The 16,811-nt window shown below is 62.1% G+C and overlaps 2 protein-coding genes and 1 long non-coding RNA gene across 5 annotated transcripts; 1 reads left to right on the top strand and 2 right to left on the bottom strand.

Annotated features, from left to right (window-relative positions):
• Positions 1–3,417: 3,417 nt before the first annotated feature.
• POLR2E (RNA polymerase II, I and III subunit E) lies at positions 3,418–8,922 on the bottom strand. Of its 2 annotated transcripts, XM_086699739.1 has the most exons (8): positions 8,766–8,922; positions 7,570–7,744; positions 5,656–5,771; positions 5,050–5,130; positions 4,432–4,490; positions 4,259–4,337; positions 4,004–4,084; positions 3,418–3,778 (listed from the first exon to the last, which is right to left on the bottom strand). In XM_086699739.1, exons 1-7 carry the CDS (start codon positions 8,820–8,822, stop codon positions 4,019–4,021), a joined length of 633 nt encoding a protein of 210 aa, XP_086555865.1. In that variant the 5' UTR covers positions 8,823–8,922; the 3' UTR covers positions 3,418–3,778; positions 4,004–4,018. The 2 variants fall into 2 exon arrangements, with proteins under 2 accessions (XP_086555865.1, XP_086555864.1); XM_086699738.1 differs by lacking the exons at positions 3,418–3,778; positions 4,004–4,084; positions 4,259–4,337; positions 4,432–4,490; positions 5,050–5,130 and having other exon boundaries at positions 5,686–7,424.
• Positions 8,923–12,001: 3,079 nt separating this feature from the next.
• On the bottom strand, positions 12,002–14,095 carry LOC147583945 (uncharacterized). The gene is made up of 2 exons (XR_015248616.1): positions 13,324–14,095; positions 12,002–12,697 (listed from the first exon to the last, which is right to left on the bottom strand). It is a non-coding gene; the product is annotated as an uncharacterized LOC147583945 (long non-coding RNA).
• Positions 14,075–16,406, top strand: GPX4 (glutathione peroxidase 4). Of its 2 annotated transcripts, none has more exons than XM_086699737.1 (7): positions 14,075–14,224; positions 15,090–15,184; positions 15,269–15,413; positions 15,573–15,724; positions 15,823–15,847; positions 16,028–16,087; positions 16,166–16,406. In XM_086699737.1, exons 1-7 carry the CDS (start codon positions 14,141–14,143, stop codon positions 16,196–16,198), a joined length of 594 nt encoding a protein of 197 aa, XP_086555863.1. In that variant the 5' UTR covers positions 14,075–14,140; the 3' UTR covers positions 16,199–16,406. The 2 variants fall into 2 exon arrangements, with proteins under 2 accessions (XP_086555863.1, XP_025771987.2); XM_025916202.2 differs by lacking the exon at positions 14,075–14,224 and adding an exon at positions 14,592–14,819.
• The last annotated feature ends 405 nt before the right edge of the window (positions 16,407–16,811 follow it).

The raw sequence follows: 16,811 nt of genomic DNA, 5'->3' as shown, positions 1-16,811 counted from the left end.
GACACAGAGCAGCCCCCCGGAACCTGCCGCGCACCCCAGGCTTAGAAAGCAGCAGCGGTGCCGGTCAGAATGCTCTGCAACAGCTTGCCTGGCCCTCCCCGGCAGCAGCTAAGAAAGATCTGGAAAAGGAGATCACCGAGCCGGCAAACAGCCCAACGCGGAACTGCACGCAGCCAAACCTCATCACGCGCTGCCCAGGTCCCTGCAGAGCCGAGTAAGCACCCAGGGGCCGTCTGGCCCGGGGCCGAGAATACCTATGGTCTGGCTCTTCACGGAAAAGAGCACGCCCACCCTATATATGCTTTAAGAGGGTCAGAAGAGGGGCGCCTGGCTGGCTCAGTTGGTTAAGCGTCTGACTCTTGATTTCGGCTCAGGTCATGATCTCAGTTTGTGAGACTGAGCCCTGCGTTGGGCTCTGTGCTGACAGTGTGGAGCCTGCTTGGGATTCTGTCCCTCTCTCCCTCTCTCTGCCGCTTCCCTGCCTGCTCTCTCAAAATAAACTTTAGACTCTTGATTTCTGCTCAGGTCATGATCTCCTGGTTCATGGGATCGAGCACCACGTCAGGCTCTACGCTGACAGGGTCTGCTTGGGATTCTCTCTCCCCCTCTCTGCCCCTCCCAGCTCGTGGGCTCTCTCTCAAAATAAGTAAATTAAAAAAAAAAAAATTAAAAAGCTCAGATAAGACCATTTAACTGTATTCTGTGTTCAGCCAGACAGCAGCTTTCCACTTAACGGGCATTATTCAAACAGCAAGGGTCATGAAAAGCCTCCCCCTGAAGTCTGGCCAGGCCTGTAAACGAAGGCCTCTGGATGCTGTTCATGAGGTGCCTGGTAATTTACTGGTTTGGGGCCAGCTTCAGGCCAGGCTTGACCCAGCTCACAGCATGTCACAGGGGCCTGGGGCCATGTGAACACCGGGGCCCCCCTCCTCAATCCACCCGTATCCAAGGAGGGGGCACCTCTTCCATGAGGCCTGAGGCAGGTGTCTGAGCAACAGCCCAACCTGAACCAATCTTAGGGAGGTTATACTCAATGGCATAGCCAGGATCTGGTCCCCAAAAGGGATGAATTCTCAAAGGAAGGCATGGAGGTTGAGGCAACAAAAAACCCCCTGCACCAGAATGACAGGAACGTCCATGGCCTCTACGCCCGGAACTCTGCCGACTTCGAACGGAGCTTCAAAGTTGTCCAAAGTCCTTCATGTGCAGATGGGCCAGAGGTTTGCACCCGGCTTCAGACACCAAGCAAACTCAACCAAAAGCAAAAGGATTTTTTACACATTCGTTTTAAGTTCGTTTATTTTGAGAAAACGCGGCATGAGCAGGGGAGGGGCAAACAGAGAGAAACAATCCCACAGTGCAGAGCCTGATTCTCCCGGGACTGTGAGACCGTGACCTGAGCCAAAATCAAGAGTCGGACACTTAACCAACAGAGCCCCCCAGGCACCCCTGTTCCTGTACGAAGTCCATATTCAAGAACAGCCAAGAGTCACGTTAATTTCAGGTGCACAACCAGTGACGCCCTGTCAGCTACACCTCAGTAACTAGCTATGCTCCCCCCCAAAACAAAACACACAAACTAAGTATTGATAAACCGAAACAAAACACAAAACCCCACTGTGGGGGGAAGGACACAATAACCAAGTCGTTTTTTGTTTTTTTTCACTGTGGTTAAAATGTACGGAATACGTACCACATCTAAGCGCACAGCTCACGGGCGGCAAGTGCACTCACACTGTCATGCAGCCACCCCCTCCATCCGTCTCTAGAACCTTCCATCTCCCGAAACTGAGACTCTCCCCACGAAGCACTGACTCCCCGCCCCCCACCACACCCCCCACTCCCACCATCTACTGTCTCTGTGGACGGGACCCCCCCGTGAGTGGAGTCACATGGGACATGACCTTCTGTGTCTGGCTTCCTTTGGCAAACAACATATGGACGTTCGGAGGCACAGGGGAGACGTGTACCACCGTTAGGCTACAAAGCTGTCACTTGGAAAACCAGGCTTGATCCACAGACAAGAGGAGCTTGAAACAGACCCATGTCCACCTGGGAATCCAGAGGAGTGTGGCAATTCGGGCAGTAAGGACCCGCTAGGCATTCACAGTATCAAGAGCACCATCCGTCCCAGGGAGAAAAGATACATCCCCAAGTCATACCAAGCCCAGGAGCAAATCCCAGAAGTCAAGGTCACGTGTAAACATACCAACGTTAGGAACAGACGTTTGCAAAAACAAAAAACGGAAAAAGCTCTCGCAAACTGCGTAACTGACCAGGGACTTGTGCGTGTTAAGCGTGTATAACACACCTGCACACGGGAACCAACAGCACCTGCAGCCTGGTCGGACAGACAGCCAGCCAGCCAGCCCGATCCTGCCACGGACGAAGGATCTGAACAGACCTCCCTCCAAAGACGACGCTGAGGTGGCCAGTAAGCACACAAACGCTGCTCAGCGTGGCCAGGCGTCAGGGAAAAGCAGCCCGGGCGACGGCGAGGACGCAGAGGGCAGGGGTGTGCGGACGAGACGTGGGGCGGCTGCGGTGCTGACCGCCGGGCGGTTCCCCCAACAGGCAACCAGCCTCCAGGCGACCCGGCAATTCTACTCCCAGATACACGCCCGAGAAAAATGAAAACACACGTCCACGCGAAACTCGTGGTGAATGCCCACAGCAACGTTATTCGTAACTGCCAAAACGTGGAAGAACTCGCCGTCCAATGGCGGGCAAATGGATACACACATGTCCACGGCACACGCGCACGTCCCTCGACCGCGAGAAGGAGCGAGGCGCCCACCCCCGCCACCCCGCGGACGGACCCCGAACGCATGATGCTCAGGGAGGGAACCAGACACGAGAGGCCACGCGAGGTGTGAGTCCACGTGCGTGAAACGTCCAGAACGGGCTCATCCACGGACGGGAAGGGGGCTCGTGGGGGGCCGGGGTGGTGGTGGGGACGGGGTTTCCTCTGGGGTGACAAGTTCTAACACTGACAACACTAAGAGCCACTGAACGGTGGGCTGCGAATGGGCGACTTGTGTGGCACATAAGTTACACCCCGATAAAGCAGTTATTAGAAAGAAAAGCAAACCTGGGGAAGACTTCCTGAAATCAGACGGTAACGGGAGGACGCTGGGTGATCTCACTGCAAACTTCTGCGTGAGAAAAGCAGCAGGAAACCAAGTCGAAGCAACACGGCAGCACTGCCTGCCTCGCGCACGTGGACAGGGCCCGATGCCCGCCGTCCACCCCCCCCCCCCCGCAGGCTCGGTACAGGGACGAGAGAGGACGGCCACCCTCCGGAGCAGCAGGCGCCACAGAACAAGGGGGCGGAGTCCCCCCGGCGGGGCCTAGGGCCTACAGCCTCGGGCAAGGCCACTCGTCGCAAACGGTCGTTCTGACTTCCAGACAGGCCGCTTTATTTACTCCAATACTTTTAATTCTTAAAAACACCCGGCAGCAAGCAGCAACTCGCTCTCTGCCGCCACGGGCGCGACTCACAGATGTCCCCGGGGCCACCCTATAGGACACGGCGACAGCAAGGCGCTGGGGGCCAGAGACTTGGACCCGGGACTGCAGTTTGTCACCGGGCGCCAGAGGGCCTCCCTGCGCCGTCCCGTTCACTCCGGAGGCGCCCTCACGCGGGGTCCAGGTGAGGCCACACGCAGACCTTCAGCCCAGGGGTGTGGAGAAGCAGCAGTGAGGAGGTTCCTGGGGTGACTGTTCCCACAGGGCGGGCCAGCCGCCGCCCTCAGCCTGGGTGAGGGACTCCGGGCCGCTGGACGAGAGGAAGGACGAAGGCGTGTTAGTCGGTCCTGCGAGCCTGAGCCAGCTGCCTCCAAGCCCGGCGACAAGTGGACGACACACGAAGGACCGCGGGCAGCGGGGAGAAGGGGCTCTCCGGCCACAACCCGGTGGGCGGGAACGGTGTGCTCCCTCCCGGGCCGGAGACGGACAGGCCCTCCCGCTCAGCAACCCCCCCCACCAAGAGGCGCCATCTCACCTGCGAGCAGGGCGGCTACTGCACCAGCCGGTAGGTGATGTACCTGCCCGCGGTCTCGCTGGGCCGGATGATCTTCACCACCTGCGAAGGTGCCAAAGCAGAACAGGGGCTGAGGCCTCCCCACAGGCTGAAGTCACAGCCCACCCCGGATCTGGAGTGGGGGGGGGGGGGGCCCTGGGTGACGGGGGGGCGGGACTCCTCACCTGCCCTTGGGGGAGCCCCAGGTGGGTGGGGGGGGGGGGGGGGAGTCCTCACCTGCCCTCGCTTTATCCCAAAGTAGCGGGCCACCGGGTCTCCGGCCTGGATCCTGGGCAGCTGGTTCTCTCGGAGTTTACTGAGCAGCTCAGTCAGGGAAAAAGCCAGGCTCAGCTGACGAGGGTGGGAGTGAGTGGGGTGCGGGGGCCCAGGGGAGGGGGCCGAAAGGATACTACCGGGCCAGGAGCTCGGTCACCTCCTCCTTGGTCATGACGACGTGCTCTGGGACCAGCTGCCAAGAGGAGGAGCTGAGGACAGGCCCCGCTGAGCCCCCACACAGAGAAGGGGTGCGGGGCGGGCCCTGGCCAGCTGCCTTGCCGCGCCACGTTAACCAGAGGGGCCGGGGTTTACAGATGTCCTGGCGCAGCCCCATCCTGCTCCCGCCTCCACATGTGGACAGGGTTCCCCAGACTGCGCCTCCTGCAGATCAGCCCTGGGGTCCCGCCCCCACCCCCCGGGGCTTCCGGACTGTGCAGGCCAAGCAAGCCTGGGTTTCTGCATTCCTGGTTGAGTTCCCAGGTGATGTTGCCGCGGCCCGTCCAGGACCACACTCAGGGACCCCTGCCCTACTTCCATCACCAGACCGGCTCTCCCCAAAGCGGGAGCATCCAGCCCCGGGGACGCGTCCCCACTGCCTTCCTACTCTCAGGCAAACGCCCACATCTCTGCCATCCCCCAGCGGGTGAGGGACTGTGGGGCCCGGCACTGCCTTCCCAGCCTCCCTTCATCCCTCGCTAGCCCCCGCTGGGGAGGAGGGCCCATCCCCCACAGCCCCCACCTGAGGCCCCCACCTCGTGTTCTGTGATGTTGATGAGCAGCTCCTGTTGCAAAAACTGCTCCAGGACGTACTTGGGGGCCATGTCAACCAGCGACTGGAAGAGAGACCGCCCTCAGGCACAGCCAAGAGCCAGGACCACCCCACCGTTCGCTCCCTGGAGGCTGGCGGGGGGGCGGGAAGCCAGAGAGGGTTTGCTTTCACACCCCAATAAACCGCCAAGCGCTGCAATTCAGCAAAACCCACCACCAGGCAGCCGGGCTCCTCCAAAGGGAGAGCCCGCCCACCCAACAGGGGCCTCGGCCTGGTGTCACGGTGACAACCAGGTGATGCTCGCGTGTTTCCATCTGACAAAACGCTCCCGGGGCTCGTCCTCGAGCCGATGGGGCTGGGAGTGCCCTGCAGCCCCCAAGCACAGGACGAGAGTGCTTACTGGTCCTCCGTCCCGTCCCGACCGCCCCGCCACTCTGGCCCTGCCCCTCAGCGAGGGACAACCGCTCCTCCTCAGATCCCAGTCCCCGGGGGTCCCCTCGGGATGGGCGAAGGGCCCCGTGAGGAGCTGCGGCAGGAAGGGAAGCGAGGTGCTCAGGGCCGAAGGAGAGGCGGCGGGGCCCCCACCCACCTGCTTGGCGGAGGGGGTCATGCCCTGCTGCACCACGATGAGGGCGCGGGTGATGTTCTCTTCCTGCATCCGCTGGCAGTACACCTTGATGGTCTTGATGCCGACCTTAGGCTCCTCTGCAGACAGAACGCACGGCGGTCTGCACTGCCGGGGCCCCTCTCGCCGTGCGGGCCCAGCTCCCTCGCCCTCTCGGGCACCCGGGTGCTAGCTCTGCCTTGCCGAGGGGTCCCTGTGCCACTCCGGAACGGCCCCTTCTCTCTGAGGCCTCAGCTTCCCCACACGCACGACAGGAACCTGGCTGCTGGCTCCCAGAGCAGGGGGCTGGCCGCCTCCACGTCACCTGGGGAGCTGAAAGGGGCCTGGCACCCCGGACTTACTGGACCCCTTCCTGGAAGGAGGATCTGGGACTCATGTGGTCCGGGGCCTCAGTGGTTCCAGGGTTTGGGAACGCCCACATCAAGTGCTTCGTCTGGTCTACGGGAGCCCGACGTCCCACCACGGAGACTACCTCCCGTCCCTGCACTGCCGGTGGGGTGCCGGGTCACCACGGCGCACAGGCCCAGAGCCTGGCACTGTGGGACCTCTGGACTCCGGCAGCCCAGCAGACGGGCAGCCCCTGGTGCCAGGACCCACGTGGGGCTCCCGGCCAGGCCCCTGCCCGCTGCTCCATCATGGCACCCTCCTGAGACCCTCGCTCCACCGACGGGCAGTATCGTGGGCTGAGTCGTGTCCCCCCCCGAGCCCTTACGTTAGAGTCCCAACCCCCAATACCTCAAACGTGACTGCACTTGGAAACAACGCTAAATTTACGCGAGGTCATCGGGGCAGACCCCAATCCAACCAACTGCTGTCCTTCTAGGACACGAAGACAGAGACGCAAAGAGCAAGCGGCCGTGTGAGGACACAGGGAGAAGGCGGCCACCCACACGCCAGGAGACACCTCACAGACCACCAGCCCTGCTGATACCCGGCGTCAGACTTCGTGCCTCCGGCGCTGGGAGCGGAGCGGTCGCGGACGCTCAAGCCGCCAGGTCGGGGGTGCTGTGTGGGCTAACACGGCAGGAACCCCAGTCCTGAGCTATGGCCCACAGGAGAACACGGACGCCCCACTCTCAGGAGGCTGAGACAGCGCCACAGGGACGCAGGTGGTTAAGCACCAATGCCTCCAATAACCACGCCTCACACACGGGGACGCTTCCTGTCAAAGCACCAACTGGGTCCATTCTGTAAACGTGTGCCACCCCCCTTGATTCCAGGCAGTGGGCTGGGCCCCCAAGTGCTCACCCCACAACACGGCCTCCCGACCCTTATGGGCCTTAGAGTCGGGCTGCCTCAGTGGAGCAGGTGCTAAGACAGAGGGACACAGGGGGCCCGGGACACCCCTTGGTGGGCTCTTCGCTCGACCTGGAGGAGGTGGCACCCGAGCTCGGTGAGGGGCATGGACGGGGCCCGGGACGGGGCCAGAACCCTGCAGCAGCACAGGAAGGGGCTGCAGGGAACGGGAGGCTTGGAGACTGGAGGCTGGGCTGATGGGTGGGGGCCAGACAGGACCCAGGTGAGTCTCAGGTCATGAGGGGTCTGGGGGCCCCCCTGGGAGGCCTGTGACGATCCTGGTGGAGAACACAGCCGAGGAAGAAAAACTGGGGAAGGGGATCGAGGAGAAGGAAGCTGGAAAAAGTGCTCAGAGAAGTCAGAGATCAATGTCATCGTCTGCAGTGAAAGGGTGGGGGGGGCGGGCGGGGGGGGGGGGTGTGTGCTCTCTTTCCAGGCTGGGAAGAATAAAAAGGGTCAGTGTAGACACTGGTCACACAGCATGCAGCTGCTACCATGTGACCCCCGAGCAGGCCCCCCGATGGCTCTACTAGGACCGTGACCCCCAGGACACACACAGCCCAGGACCAGCACGGCCCTCACCTGGAAAGAAGACGAACATCTGGTCAGTGGGGTCGTCGTTGTGGGCCACCAGCACCGTGAGGTCTGTGCGCCGTGGCCGCCCTTCACTCGGCTTGTCCCCAAACTGGGCCTTGAACTCTTCCAGTGTCTGGTCCAGCTCATCCTGGGTCACCAGGTAGCCACGGTCATGGCAGAGCTGCAGAGAGAGCGGGCTAGCCCAGTGACCTCAGGGCAGAGAGAGCTGGCGGGAAGAGCTCGGGCCAGATGAGGCCACTGCAGAGAAGGACACGGGGTTTGGGGGCCTGATGCGACAGGTGCGTGTAGACGTCAGACGGAAATGGGCAGGTGGGGACACAGGCCAGGGCACACCCCAAGAGAGCCCCTGCGCTGCTCCAGACAACCAGCTGCCACACACGCAACTGTCACCTTATCCTGAGCCTCGGGGACAGGCCGTGACCGGGAAGCGGTGGCGCAGAGCTACGGCCCTGGGGTCTGGGTGGGAGGGGCACTGCTGGGCTGGCCAGGGCTCCTCCAGTGGGTGAAGAGGATCCAGACGGAGAGAGGGAAGGTCAGAGATGCTACCCAGCCCTGCGCCCACCCCTTTTCTCCATGAGACCCCTGGCCTGATTGTCCCTCCACAGCCTGCAGGGCCCCCAGCGCAGCCCCTGGGCACGGCTGCTCTGGTCCCTGCCATAGAGCAGCTTTGCAAAGCGGTAAGAAGAGGCTGAATGCGGCCGCCTGGGCTTAGTTCCGGCGGGATTTCTCCCAGGCCTGGGATCGCACGGGTCCCCTCCCACCGGGCGGCTAAACCGCACGCCTTGCAGTGAACGCTCAGCCAGACTGTCGCTGTTAGTTGTCCCGAACAACGCGAGGAGCTCAAAGGTGGCGGCCGAGGCCGTGAAGTAGCCGCCGAACAGAAACATCAGTCAGACGCCCTCACTGACCAGCAGGGCTCCCCCCAAGCCCCGATTCTGGGATTCTGTCAGGCACCCGGGCTAGAGCCCAAGCCTTCCAGGAACAGGCCCAAATGGGAGAACAGGGGTCCGCCGTCTCTCTCCAGCTCGAGGGAGACCCCCTCCTCCCCGCCCCGGGACCGCCGGACTCCCGGCTCGGCCACAGGCCGTCGGCCCCTCCGTCCTCCACGCGCCCCGGCCCCGCTGCGCGCCGCAGGGACCTCGTCCTGGTCCGACCTCGCCGCGTTAGCCGAGCAGGCTCACCTGCATGATGGTCTTGCGGATCTTCCACAGCCGGTACGTCTCCTCCTCGTCGTCCATGGCCGCCGCCGCTCCGCGTCAACGCGCCCCAGCCCGGCAGTACCCTCGCCGACTGCGCCTGCGCCGAGCCATTGTCAAGCCCCCAGTCCGTCTCGTGGAGGGCTGTCGACAGCGAACGCCTGAATCCAGACACCTTCGGGAGCGGCAGCGCCAAGGGCAGCCCGGGCCTTCAGAGAGCGGCGGTTGGCTGCGCGAGAGGCGTGCGAACGGAACCGCCCACTCTCGCCTCGGCAGTTCTCGCGTGGCTTTGGCCGCAGGGCCTCTCGGGAGTTGTGGTTTCCGCTCAACGCTGGTCTCTGTGAGTTGGATTTCGAATCGTGGGAGGCGGAGGCGAGCTACGGGAGGGGAAACTGAGGCCGGACGGAGGCAGCGGTCTCCTCGCTTCCCAGAGAGGGCCGAGCAACTTTGTAGGCCCTTTGTAAATATGCATCCAGGTGCTGCGGGCCGCGTCCAAGTTAATGCCCATGAGCCTTGGTGTTCCCTTCTGTGCAATGGAAATAAAGTGTCCCCGTTTTAGAGGGTTAGGTGAGAGTCTAAAGGGACGGCTGTGCTTGGAAGGAGCCTGGCATAGCTCCTGGGCTCATGAGGTGCTCCCACCTGTGTCTCCCCGCAACCCCCACTGCGCATCCACCCCTGCCCCCAGCTCAGCGCTCGCCCCAGTGGAGGCCCATCAGGAGCTTCTCATTGAGCGATACGTTCACAGAGACAGACGTTCCAGGGAGACACAGGACAGAAACGGTGAGCACAACAGACGATAATGTTACAAGGTGACAATGCTATGGAAGAAAAGGTAGACCACGCTAAGCAACGTGGGAGACTTTCAGTTTCAAATGGGGAGGAGGTCAGGGAAGGCAAGGAGCGAGAGAGACTCTGGCAAAAGCCCAAAGAGAAGGAGGAAGCTGTGGGAATGTCTATAGAAAGGTCTGTCAAAAGGTACAGTGTGTGCAAAGGCCCTGAGGCTGCACTTTGCCTGGTGAGTTGGCAGCAAGGAGGCCTGTGGGGGGAGGGGAGGACAGAAGGTTGAAGAGTGCAGTGAGGCAAACCCTGGGAGGCCTTGTTGCTTGGGTTGAAAAGCTTGGGTTAACTTTGTCAGTCACTCTCAGTGTTTGAGCAGGGAGACCAAGGAGGGGTGGAGAGGATGACCTGGGCAGAGCAGTGGGCAGAGTCCTGGTATTCTGAAGGTGGAGCCCACAGAATAGCAGATGGACGGGACACGGAGAAGAGAGAGACAGAGAGGGAAGAGGGAGAACAGAGCAGCCCTGACTGGGGCCAACAGGCCAGGGAGAGACAGGTGTGGGTGACAAATTAGAAAGGGGCTCTGGAGGGACGCCTGGGTGGCCCAGTCCGTTGAGCGTGTGACTTCAGCTCAGGTCATGATCTTGCGGTTTGTGGGTTCGGGCCCCGTGTCGGGCTCTGTGCTGACAGCTCGGAGCCCGGAACCTGCTTCAGATTCTGTGTCTCCCTCTCTCTCTGCCCCTCCCCTGTTCATGCTCTGTCTCTCTCTGTCTCCCAAAAATAAATTTAAAAATTAAAAAAAGAGAAAGAAAGGGGCTCTGGGGGCACCTGGCTGGCTCAGTTGGTGGAGGAGAAGTTCAAGCTCCACATTGGGCATAGAGATTACTTAAAAAATAAGAATAAAGAAAAAAGAAAGAAGAAATGATCTCCTTGCGGCCCAAGGAGAGAGATCAAGGAGACCTTGGGATATGAGTGGAATCCAGGGCAAAGTCCAAGGTTGGGAGGCGGGGGTGGGGGGGGGGGCGGTGCAGCAGACTTGGAGATCGGAGGCTGGGCGCGGTCACCAAACAGATCCGAGACCAGGACTGGAGCCTTGCCAAGATGTGGAGGCCGAGGAGAGGGAAGAAGCAGCAGAAGGGCACAGAGCGGGACACAGATCCTGAAGCAGTGGCCTGGCCTCCAGTCCTGGCTGTGTGAACCGAGGCACATCCCTTAACAATTTTGTACCTAAATGCCTCCCTTCCCCCTGCCTCGTAGAACAGGGACAAAAACAGCACCCCCTTCTCAGGGCGCCTGACTAATGATGGCAGTGCCTGGCACCAGCAGTGTTACATGAGTGCTCCTTAGTAGAATAAAGGGCGGTAGGAGGTTGCCAGGTGCCCTGGAACCAGGTGAAGAAAGCGTCTGGAGGAGGAGGAGGGAGAGAGCAACCATCAAAGCCACGGAACAGCAGTTTGAGTCTGAGCAGATGTGAAGGTTGGACGGGAGCTTGGTGACCCCAAGGAGGGCAGATGAGGAGGGGGCCTGGCCAGGGTGGGATGGATGAGAGGAAAGGACTTGGAGATGTGGACGTGAATGCCAAGGGGGGGGGGCAAAGGTGGAGGGAGAGGGAGCTAGGAACGGTTTTAAGACGGGAGAAATGGCATCTGTCTAGGTTGCTGGCGTGAAGGCAGATCTGGCAAGGGGAGAAGGCAGGACTGTTGGAACCTGGGGGCGGGGGGAGGCCGGCCCCGAGGAAAGGTGGCCCGGATAGTACCCCAAGAGGGCCCAGGCATGGGTGGCAGGTGAATACAGTAGTGAGTGTGTAGATGTTAGGGAGTCTTGCTGTTCCACAGGGCACAGAAGAGACAGGAGAAAGGGCTCACGGGGCCAGGGGGGCCTCAGGTCCCCAGAGAGGCTGCCGAGGCCTGAGCATCATTCTGATGATTCAGAGTCCAGTGACTGTGCCCTCAGCGCCAGGGCACAGAGACACAGAGTGGCAAGCCGCTCCTTCGCCCCTCTCGCCATGCTGTATCACATGGCCGAGGCTGAGTCCAGAACTCTGGCCGCCATCCACACGCTCCTGGGTGGGGATATAAAATGCAGTGATGGAAAACAGTCCGGCAGCTGCTCACAAGGTTAAACGAGACTTACCATCTGACCCGGCAATTCCACTCCTAGGTGCATACCAAGGAGAAATGAAAGTGTATGAAAAGAGGAAGGGGGACAAAACAGAAGAGACTCATAAATATGGGGAACAAACAGAGGCTTGCTGGAGGGGCTGTGGGAGGGGGCATGGGCTAAATGGGAAAGGGGCATGAAGGAATCTACTGGAAATCATTGTTGCGCTATATGCTAACTAATTTGGGTGTAAATTAAAGAAAAAAAGTTTTAATTTAAAAAATGAAAATGTATGCCCATGCAAACACTTGCACAGCATCACAAAGGCAAAAGTTCAAAACAACCAAATTCCATCAATATATGAACAGGTAAACACACCATGTCCACCACCAATGGGAACATTACTTGGCCACGAGCAGAGCAGGAGCGAGGCGCCCACCCCCGCCGCCCCGCGGACGGACCCCGAACACACGACGCTCGGGGAGGGAACCCGACACCAGACGCCACACGGGGTGTGAGTCCACGTGTGTGAAATTGCCAGAACAGGCTCTTCCACGGACAGGAAGGGGTTCGTGGGGGCCGGGGGCTGGGGGAGGGGACAGGGAGTGACTGATGATGGGGACTGGGTTTCCTCTGGGGTGATGGGATGTTCTGGAACTACCTAGCGGAGATGGTTGTACATTTTAAATATCTTAAAAAAGTGTGCACTTCAAAAGGGCTAAAATAGTGGATTTTATGTTATGTGAATTTTATCTCAATTAGAAAAACTTTCCACTTTGAAAAGGCCTCTCGCCAGTGGCCAGATGAGCCCCCTCACTGGGGACACACAGGAACTGAGGCCACCACAGGGAAGCCTTCCTGGAGCCTTGAGACTTTCCCAAGACTCCACGGCCCCCTCTGTGAGACGGAGTGTCTCTGGCAGAAGCCGTGAAGCCCGAACGCCCCACCGGCAGCTCCGGCTGGCCTCCACATGGGTTGTTGTCTCCGCCTCTGGCCACCTCAGGACACGGGTGCTGCCAGCTCGCTCCACCTCTCTCCTCCTGCGGGGTGGGCACAAGGGCGTTGCCCTGAGCTGTTTTTCTGGCCCATCCTGCAATAACCAACAGCCTCGGGGGCCATCTTTATGACAAAGTTATAGGTCACAACTGCGGCAAAAGTGAAAACAGCAGTCTTCCCCCAGAGCCAGACAGGGTCCTTCCCCAATGTGGCCGTGACACCCCACGGTTCCAGGGAGGAAGCAATATAGGCGGCGCGCGGGGGGTGGGGGGTGGGGGGTGGGGGTGTGCTCCTTCTTGAGAAGTGAGGCTGCCCAGGTGGGACTATGGGGGCTCTCTTCCAGGAGGTGACTCAGACAAGTGGGCCTCTGGTAGCCGCACTGGAGGGAGGAGGCCACGTGAAGGCCATTGTGCAAGACAGGGCCTGGCCGTCGGAATGGGCTTCCTCATTTCATTGCACTTCTACCTCTAAGCGTGGCGCAAGGCCAAGGGCCCCAGCTCTGCCCTTTGGCAAGCCTGGGTGGGAGGGGGTCTCATTGGCGCCCCCCAAGTGAACCAAGCCGAGAGTCCTACCCCCCCCCCCCCCCCCCCCCCGTCTCTGCAGCAATGTTCACGGGAGGATCCGAGAAGGGGAAAAGAAGTGCGCTGTAGCACAAGCTGAAAACACCCACTGGTCCACAGGTCAAAGTCCAGGCAGGGTTGGGAGTGGGGGCGGCCGGGCCGCTGAGGAATTCCTTGGCTCAATTCCCAAGGGCGGGCGGTTCTGTCTTCTGGACCGACTCGGCCAAATGCCCGAGCACGCCTGCACTGTGTGCAGACTACTCCCCCGGCGTGTGCCGCCGCTGCCCCGCACACACCTGCGCGTCCTCGCGGCCACAGGGCCCGCTAACCGTCGCCTGGTTAGTGGCCCCGGGCTCACGCGCTGCTTGTAACGGCGCTCGCCGCTGGGTGGTCCCCGGCCTTCGCTGGGCCCACGGGCGGGGCGCCCCCGCAGCGACACCGCAGTCTCCAGTGAGCGGGAGTCTGACCCCGACTGACTTTATTTACTTTTAAAAGAAAACCTCCAGTGTTCAAAGAGCTGGGCGATATTTCTGGGAGTTCGAGCCCCCCCACCACGTGTTTCCAGTACTATCTCAAGTGGTCAGGCATCCCCGCGGTGCCGAGGTCAACCAGCCGGATAACCGTCCTAAACTCGCCGCCGCGCCGCGCCGCCTGCGCGGACCTCGCAGCCCTCCCCGCCGGCGAGCATGCGCAGTCGCGCAGAGCCGCGGAGCCGCAGCCCAGCCCGGCCCGGCCCCGCCCCCGCCCGCCCCTCACCCCGGCCTCCCATTGGCTGGTGTCACCACGCGTCCGCCCCGCCTGCGCGTACAACCAATGAGGGCTCTGTTGGGCGTGGCCTAGGGCGGGGAGGCCAGGCCCGCCGGCGCGCGTCCATTGGTTGGCTCGGCGAGGGGAGGAGTCGCTGCCTCTGGCGCCCCCGCCGCCGCGATGAACCTAAGCCGCCTGTGCCGCCTGCTGAAGCCGGCGCTGCTGTGCGGAGCCGTGGCCGCGCCCGGCCTGGCCGGCACCATGGTGAGCTGGGCACCGGAGGCGGGCCGACGGGCCGTTGGGCAGGCGCGCGGGGCCGCGGAGAACTCGGGCGGGGGGCGTTCGGGAGCAGGCCTGGGCAGGAGGGACCCCCGATGGGCGCCTCCGGGTTGCGTCGAGGGGGCTGGGGGGGCTTGGGCACCCTCGGCCGCTGGCGCCCCCGGTCGGGGCCCGGCGAACGGGAGGCGCCCGGTGGGCTGGAAACCCCGGGTCACGCGCCGCGGGGCGTCACCGCCCCTCCCCCGCCCCGTGCTCCCCTGGGCCCCGCGCGGTGGCGTCACAGACGGGCGGCCGGGCGCCCTGGCTACCGGCCCTTTGTCCCCCCGGCGCGGCCCTGGGGCACAGGCGCGGCCGGAAACGGTCCGGCATGGGCCGCACAGCCGCCGGCTCCCCGGGTCGCCGCGGGCAGCGGCGCCGGTTGCCGGGCAGGCGGCGGCGCCTAGTCCCCCCGCGGCGGAAGGCTGGGGCTTGCGGGCGCAAGAGGGCGCGCCCCCGACGGAAGGAGCCGCGTCTAGAGAGAGCGGGGCAGGCGGCGCTCGCGACCTGTGATAGCGGCTGTAGCGCCGATTCCCGGGATCCGGTGCGCGCGGGGCCTCCACACCCGCCGCTGGAGCCACCTGGCGGGGTCCCAAACCCTCTTTGGGTCTCAGTGTCCTCTGTCAAATGCGCCCTGCCGCGCAAGCGGCGGGCGCCTTCGAGGAGGAGTCGTCCTCAGTTTTTCCTTGTCTCGGGGACATGGTTTTCTTGGCGCGGATCCGCCTGGGAGTCCTTCCTCTGGGGACCCCGAGCTGGGCGATGGGCCAGGTGGCAGCGAGGTTCACAGGCCCCTCATGGTGCCCTTGCCTTACAGTGTGCCTCCCGAGACGACTGGCGCTGTGCTCAGTCCATGCACGAGTTCTCAGCCAAGGACATCGATGGACACATGGTTAACCTGGACAAGTACCGGTGGGTACATACCTGCCTGGTGGGAGAGGCAGGGGAAAAGGTCGTTGGCCCTGACCTGGCCTGACTGCACCATCTCTCCTCCAGGGGCTTCGTGTGCATAGTCACCAACGTGGCCTCGCAATGAGGCAAAACGGAGGTAAACTATACTCAGCTTGTCGACCTGCACGCCAGATACGCTGAGTGTGGTTTACGGATCCTGGCCTTCCCTTGCAACCAGTTCGGGAGGCAGGTACGTACTTGGCCAGCTGTGTCCCTAGGTGTCCCTGTGTCGGGATGGTCGAGACTAGGGTGGGCGGGTGTGGGGAGATCTGGGTCGGGCCTGTGGCAGCGGGGACCAGGGGGAGTCCAGGCTTGTCCTCACTCACCCCAATGCCCCTGCTTGCCCCAGGAACCAGGGAGTAACGCGGAGATCAAGGAGTTCGCTGCTGGCTATAATGTCAAGTTCGATATGTTCAGCAAGATCTGTGTGAACGGGGATGATGCCCACCCGCTGTGGAAGTGGATGAAAGTCCAGCCCAAGGGGAGGGGCATCTTGGGAAAGTGAGTGCAGGGCAAAGGAAGGGGCAGGGTGGTCCGCAGGGACCCCGGGGGGTCCGCAATCGCCACAGATTTCTCATGATCTCACATTTGTCTTCTAGTGCCATCAAATGGAACTTCACCAAGGTAAGAAGGGGGAAGGGGGGACAGGCTAGGACCGTGTCCAGGGCCAGCTCCTGCCCCTGGGTCCGTTTATTCAGCCACAGCTCAGTGCCCTGCCCAAAGGGACTCCAGCCCCGGCCCCAGAGGCCGCATTCCCCCCCCAGAGCTGCGGGGTCCCCATTTTGACACGGCCCCTTCCTGCAGTTCCTCATTGACAAGAATGGCTGCGTGGTGAAGCGGTACGGTCCCATGGAAGAGCCCCTGGTAGGTTCCTCTGCAGGGGCCCGCTGGGGGGGTGGGGGCCAAGGAAGAGGCCAGCGCTGACCCCCTTTCCCCCCACAGGTGATCGAGAAGGACTTGCCCTGCTACCTCTAGCTCCACAAGGATGCGCCGCCCCTGCCCCTCGGAGCCTTCTACCCGGCACCCATGACGGTCTGCCTGAAAACCAGCCTGCTGGTGGGGCAGACCCGAGAACCCGGCGTGCACCCTCTGCCGGAGGAAGGTTCCTCGGCCCGGCTCGTGGCTCGGCGCCCCCCCCCCACACACCCCTGGTTATCTTGTGGGAATAAAACGTACAAATTGGCCTGCTGCAAGTTCCTGCCTCCCTGGGGTGGGTTTGGGGGGTAGGCGGGGAAGCCTTTTGCCCTGGGGGCCTTCTGGTTCAGGGGCAGGAGGGTGGTGTTAGCTCCCCAGGCTCTTGTGAGTTCAGGAGTTCTCTGGCTTCCTAGGGCTGCGTCTGCGCCCGCTAATCTTAGCAGCCCCGCCTGCTGGGCACAGGCTGATCCTGTGGGAGGTGATAGGAATTACTGGCTGTGACTCATCCAGGGTATTAGCCCGCTGCTCAGGGCCTGCCTGTGGCCGGTCTTACCCAGTGCCTAGATGGGAGGCCAAGGGGGCTGGGGCCTTGTGGCTCTGCCCACTGGAGGGACTAGGCACGTGGGGTGGGCTGAGCATCAGGCCGAGCTGGTCTGGGCACAGAGCCATGCCA

Source organism: Puma concolor, chromosome A2 (genome assembly GCF_028749965.1).
Source record: "Puma concolor isolate L17-30 chromosome A2, mPumCon1.1.hap2, whole genome shotgun sequence".
Taxonomy (NCBI): domain Eukaryota; kingdom Metazoa; phylum Chordata; class Mammalia; order Carnivora; family Felidae; genus Puma; species Puma concolor.
This window is presented reverse-complemented; position numbering and strand designations above follow the sequence as displayed.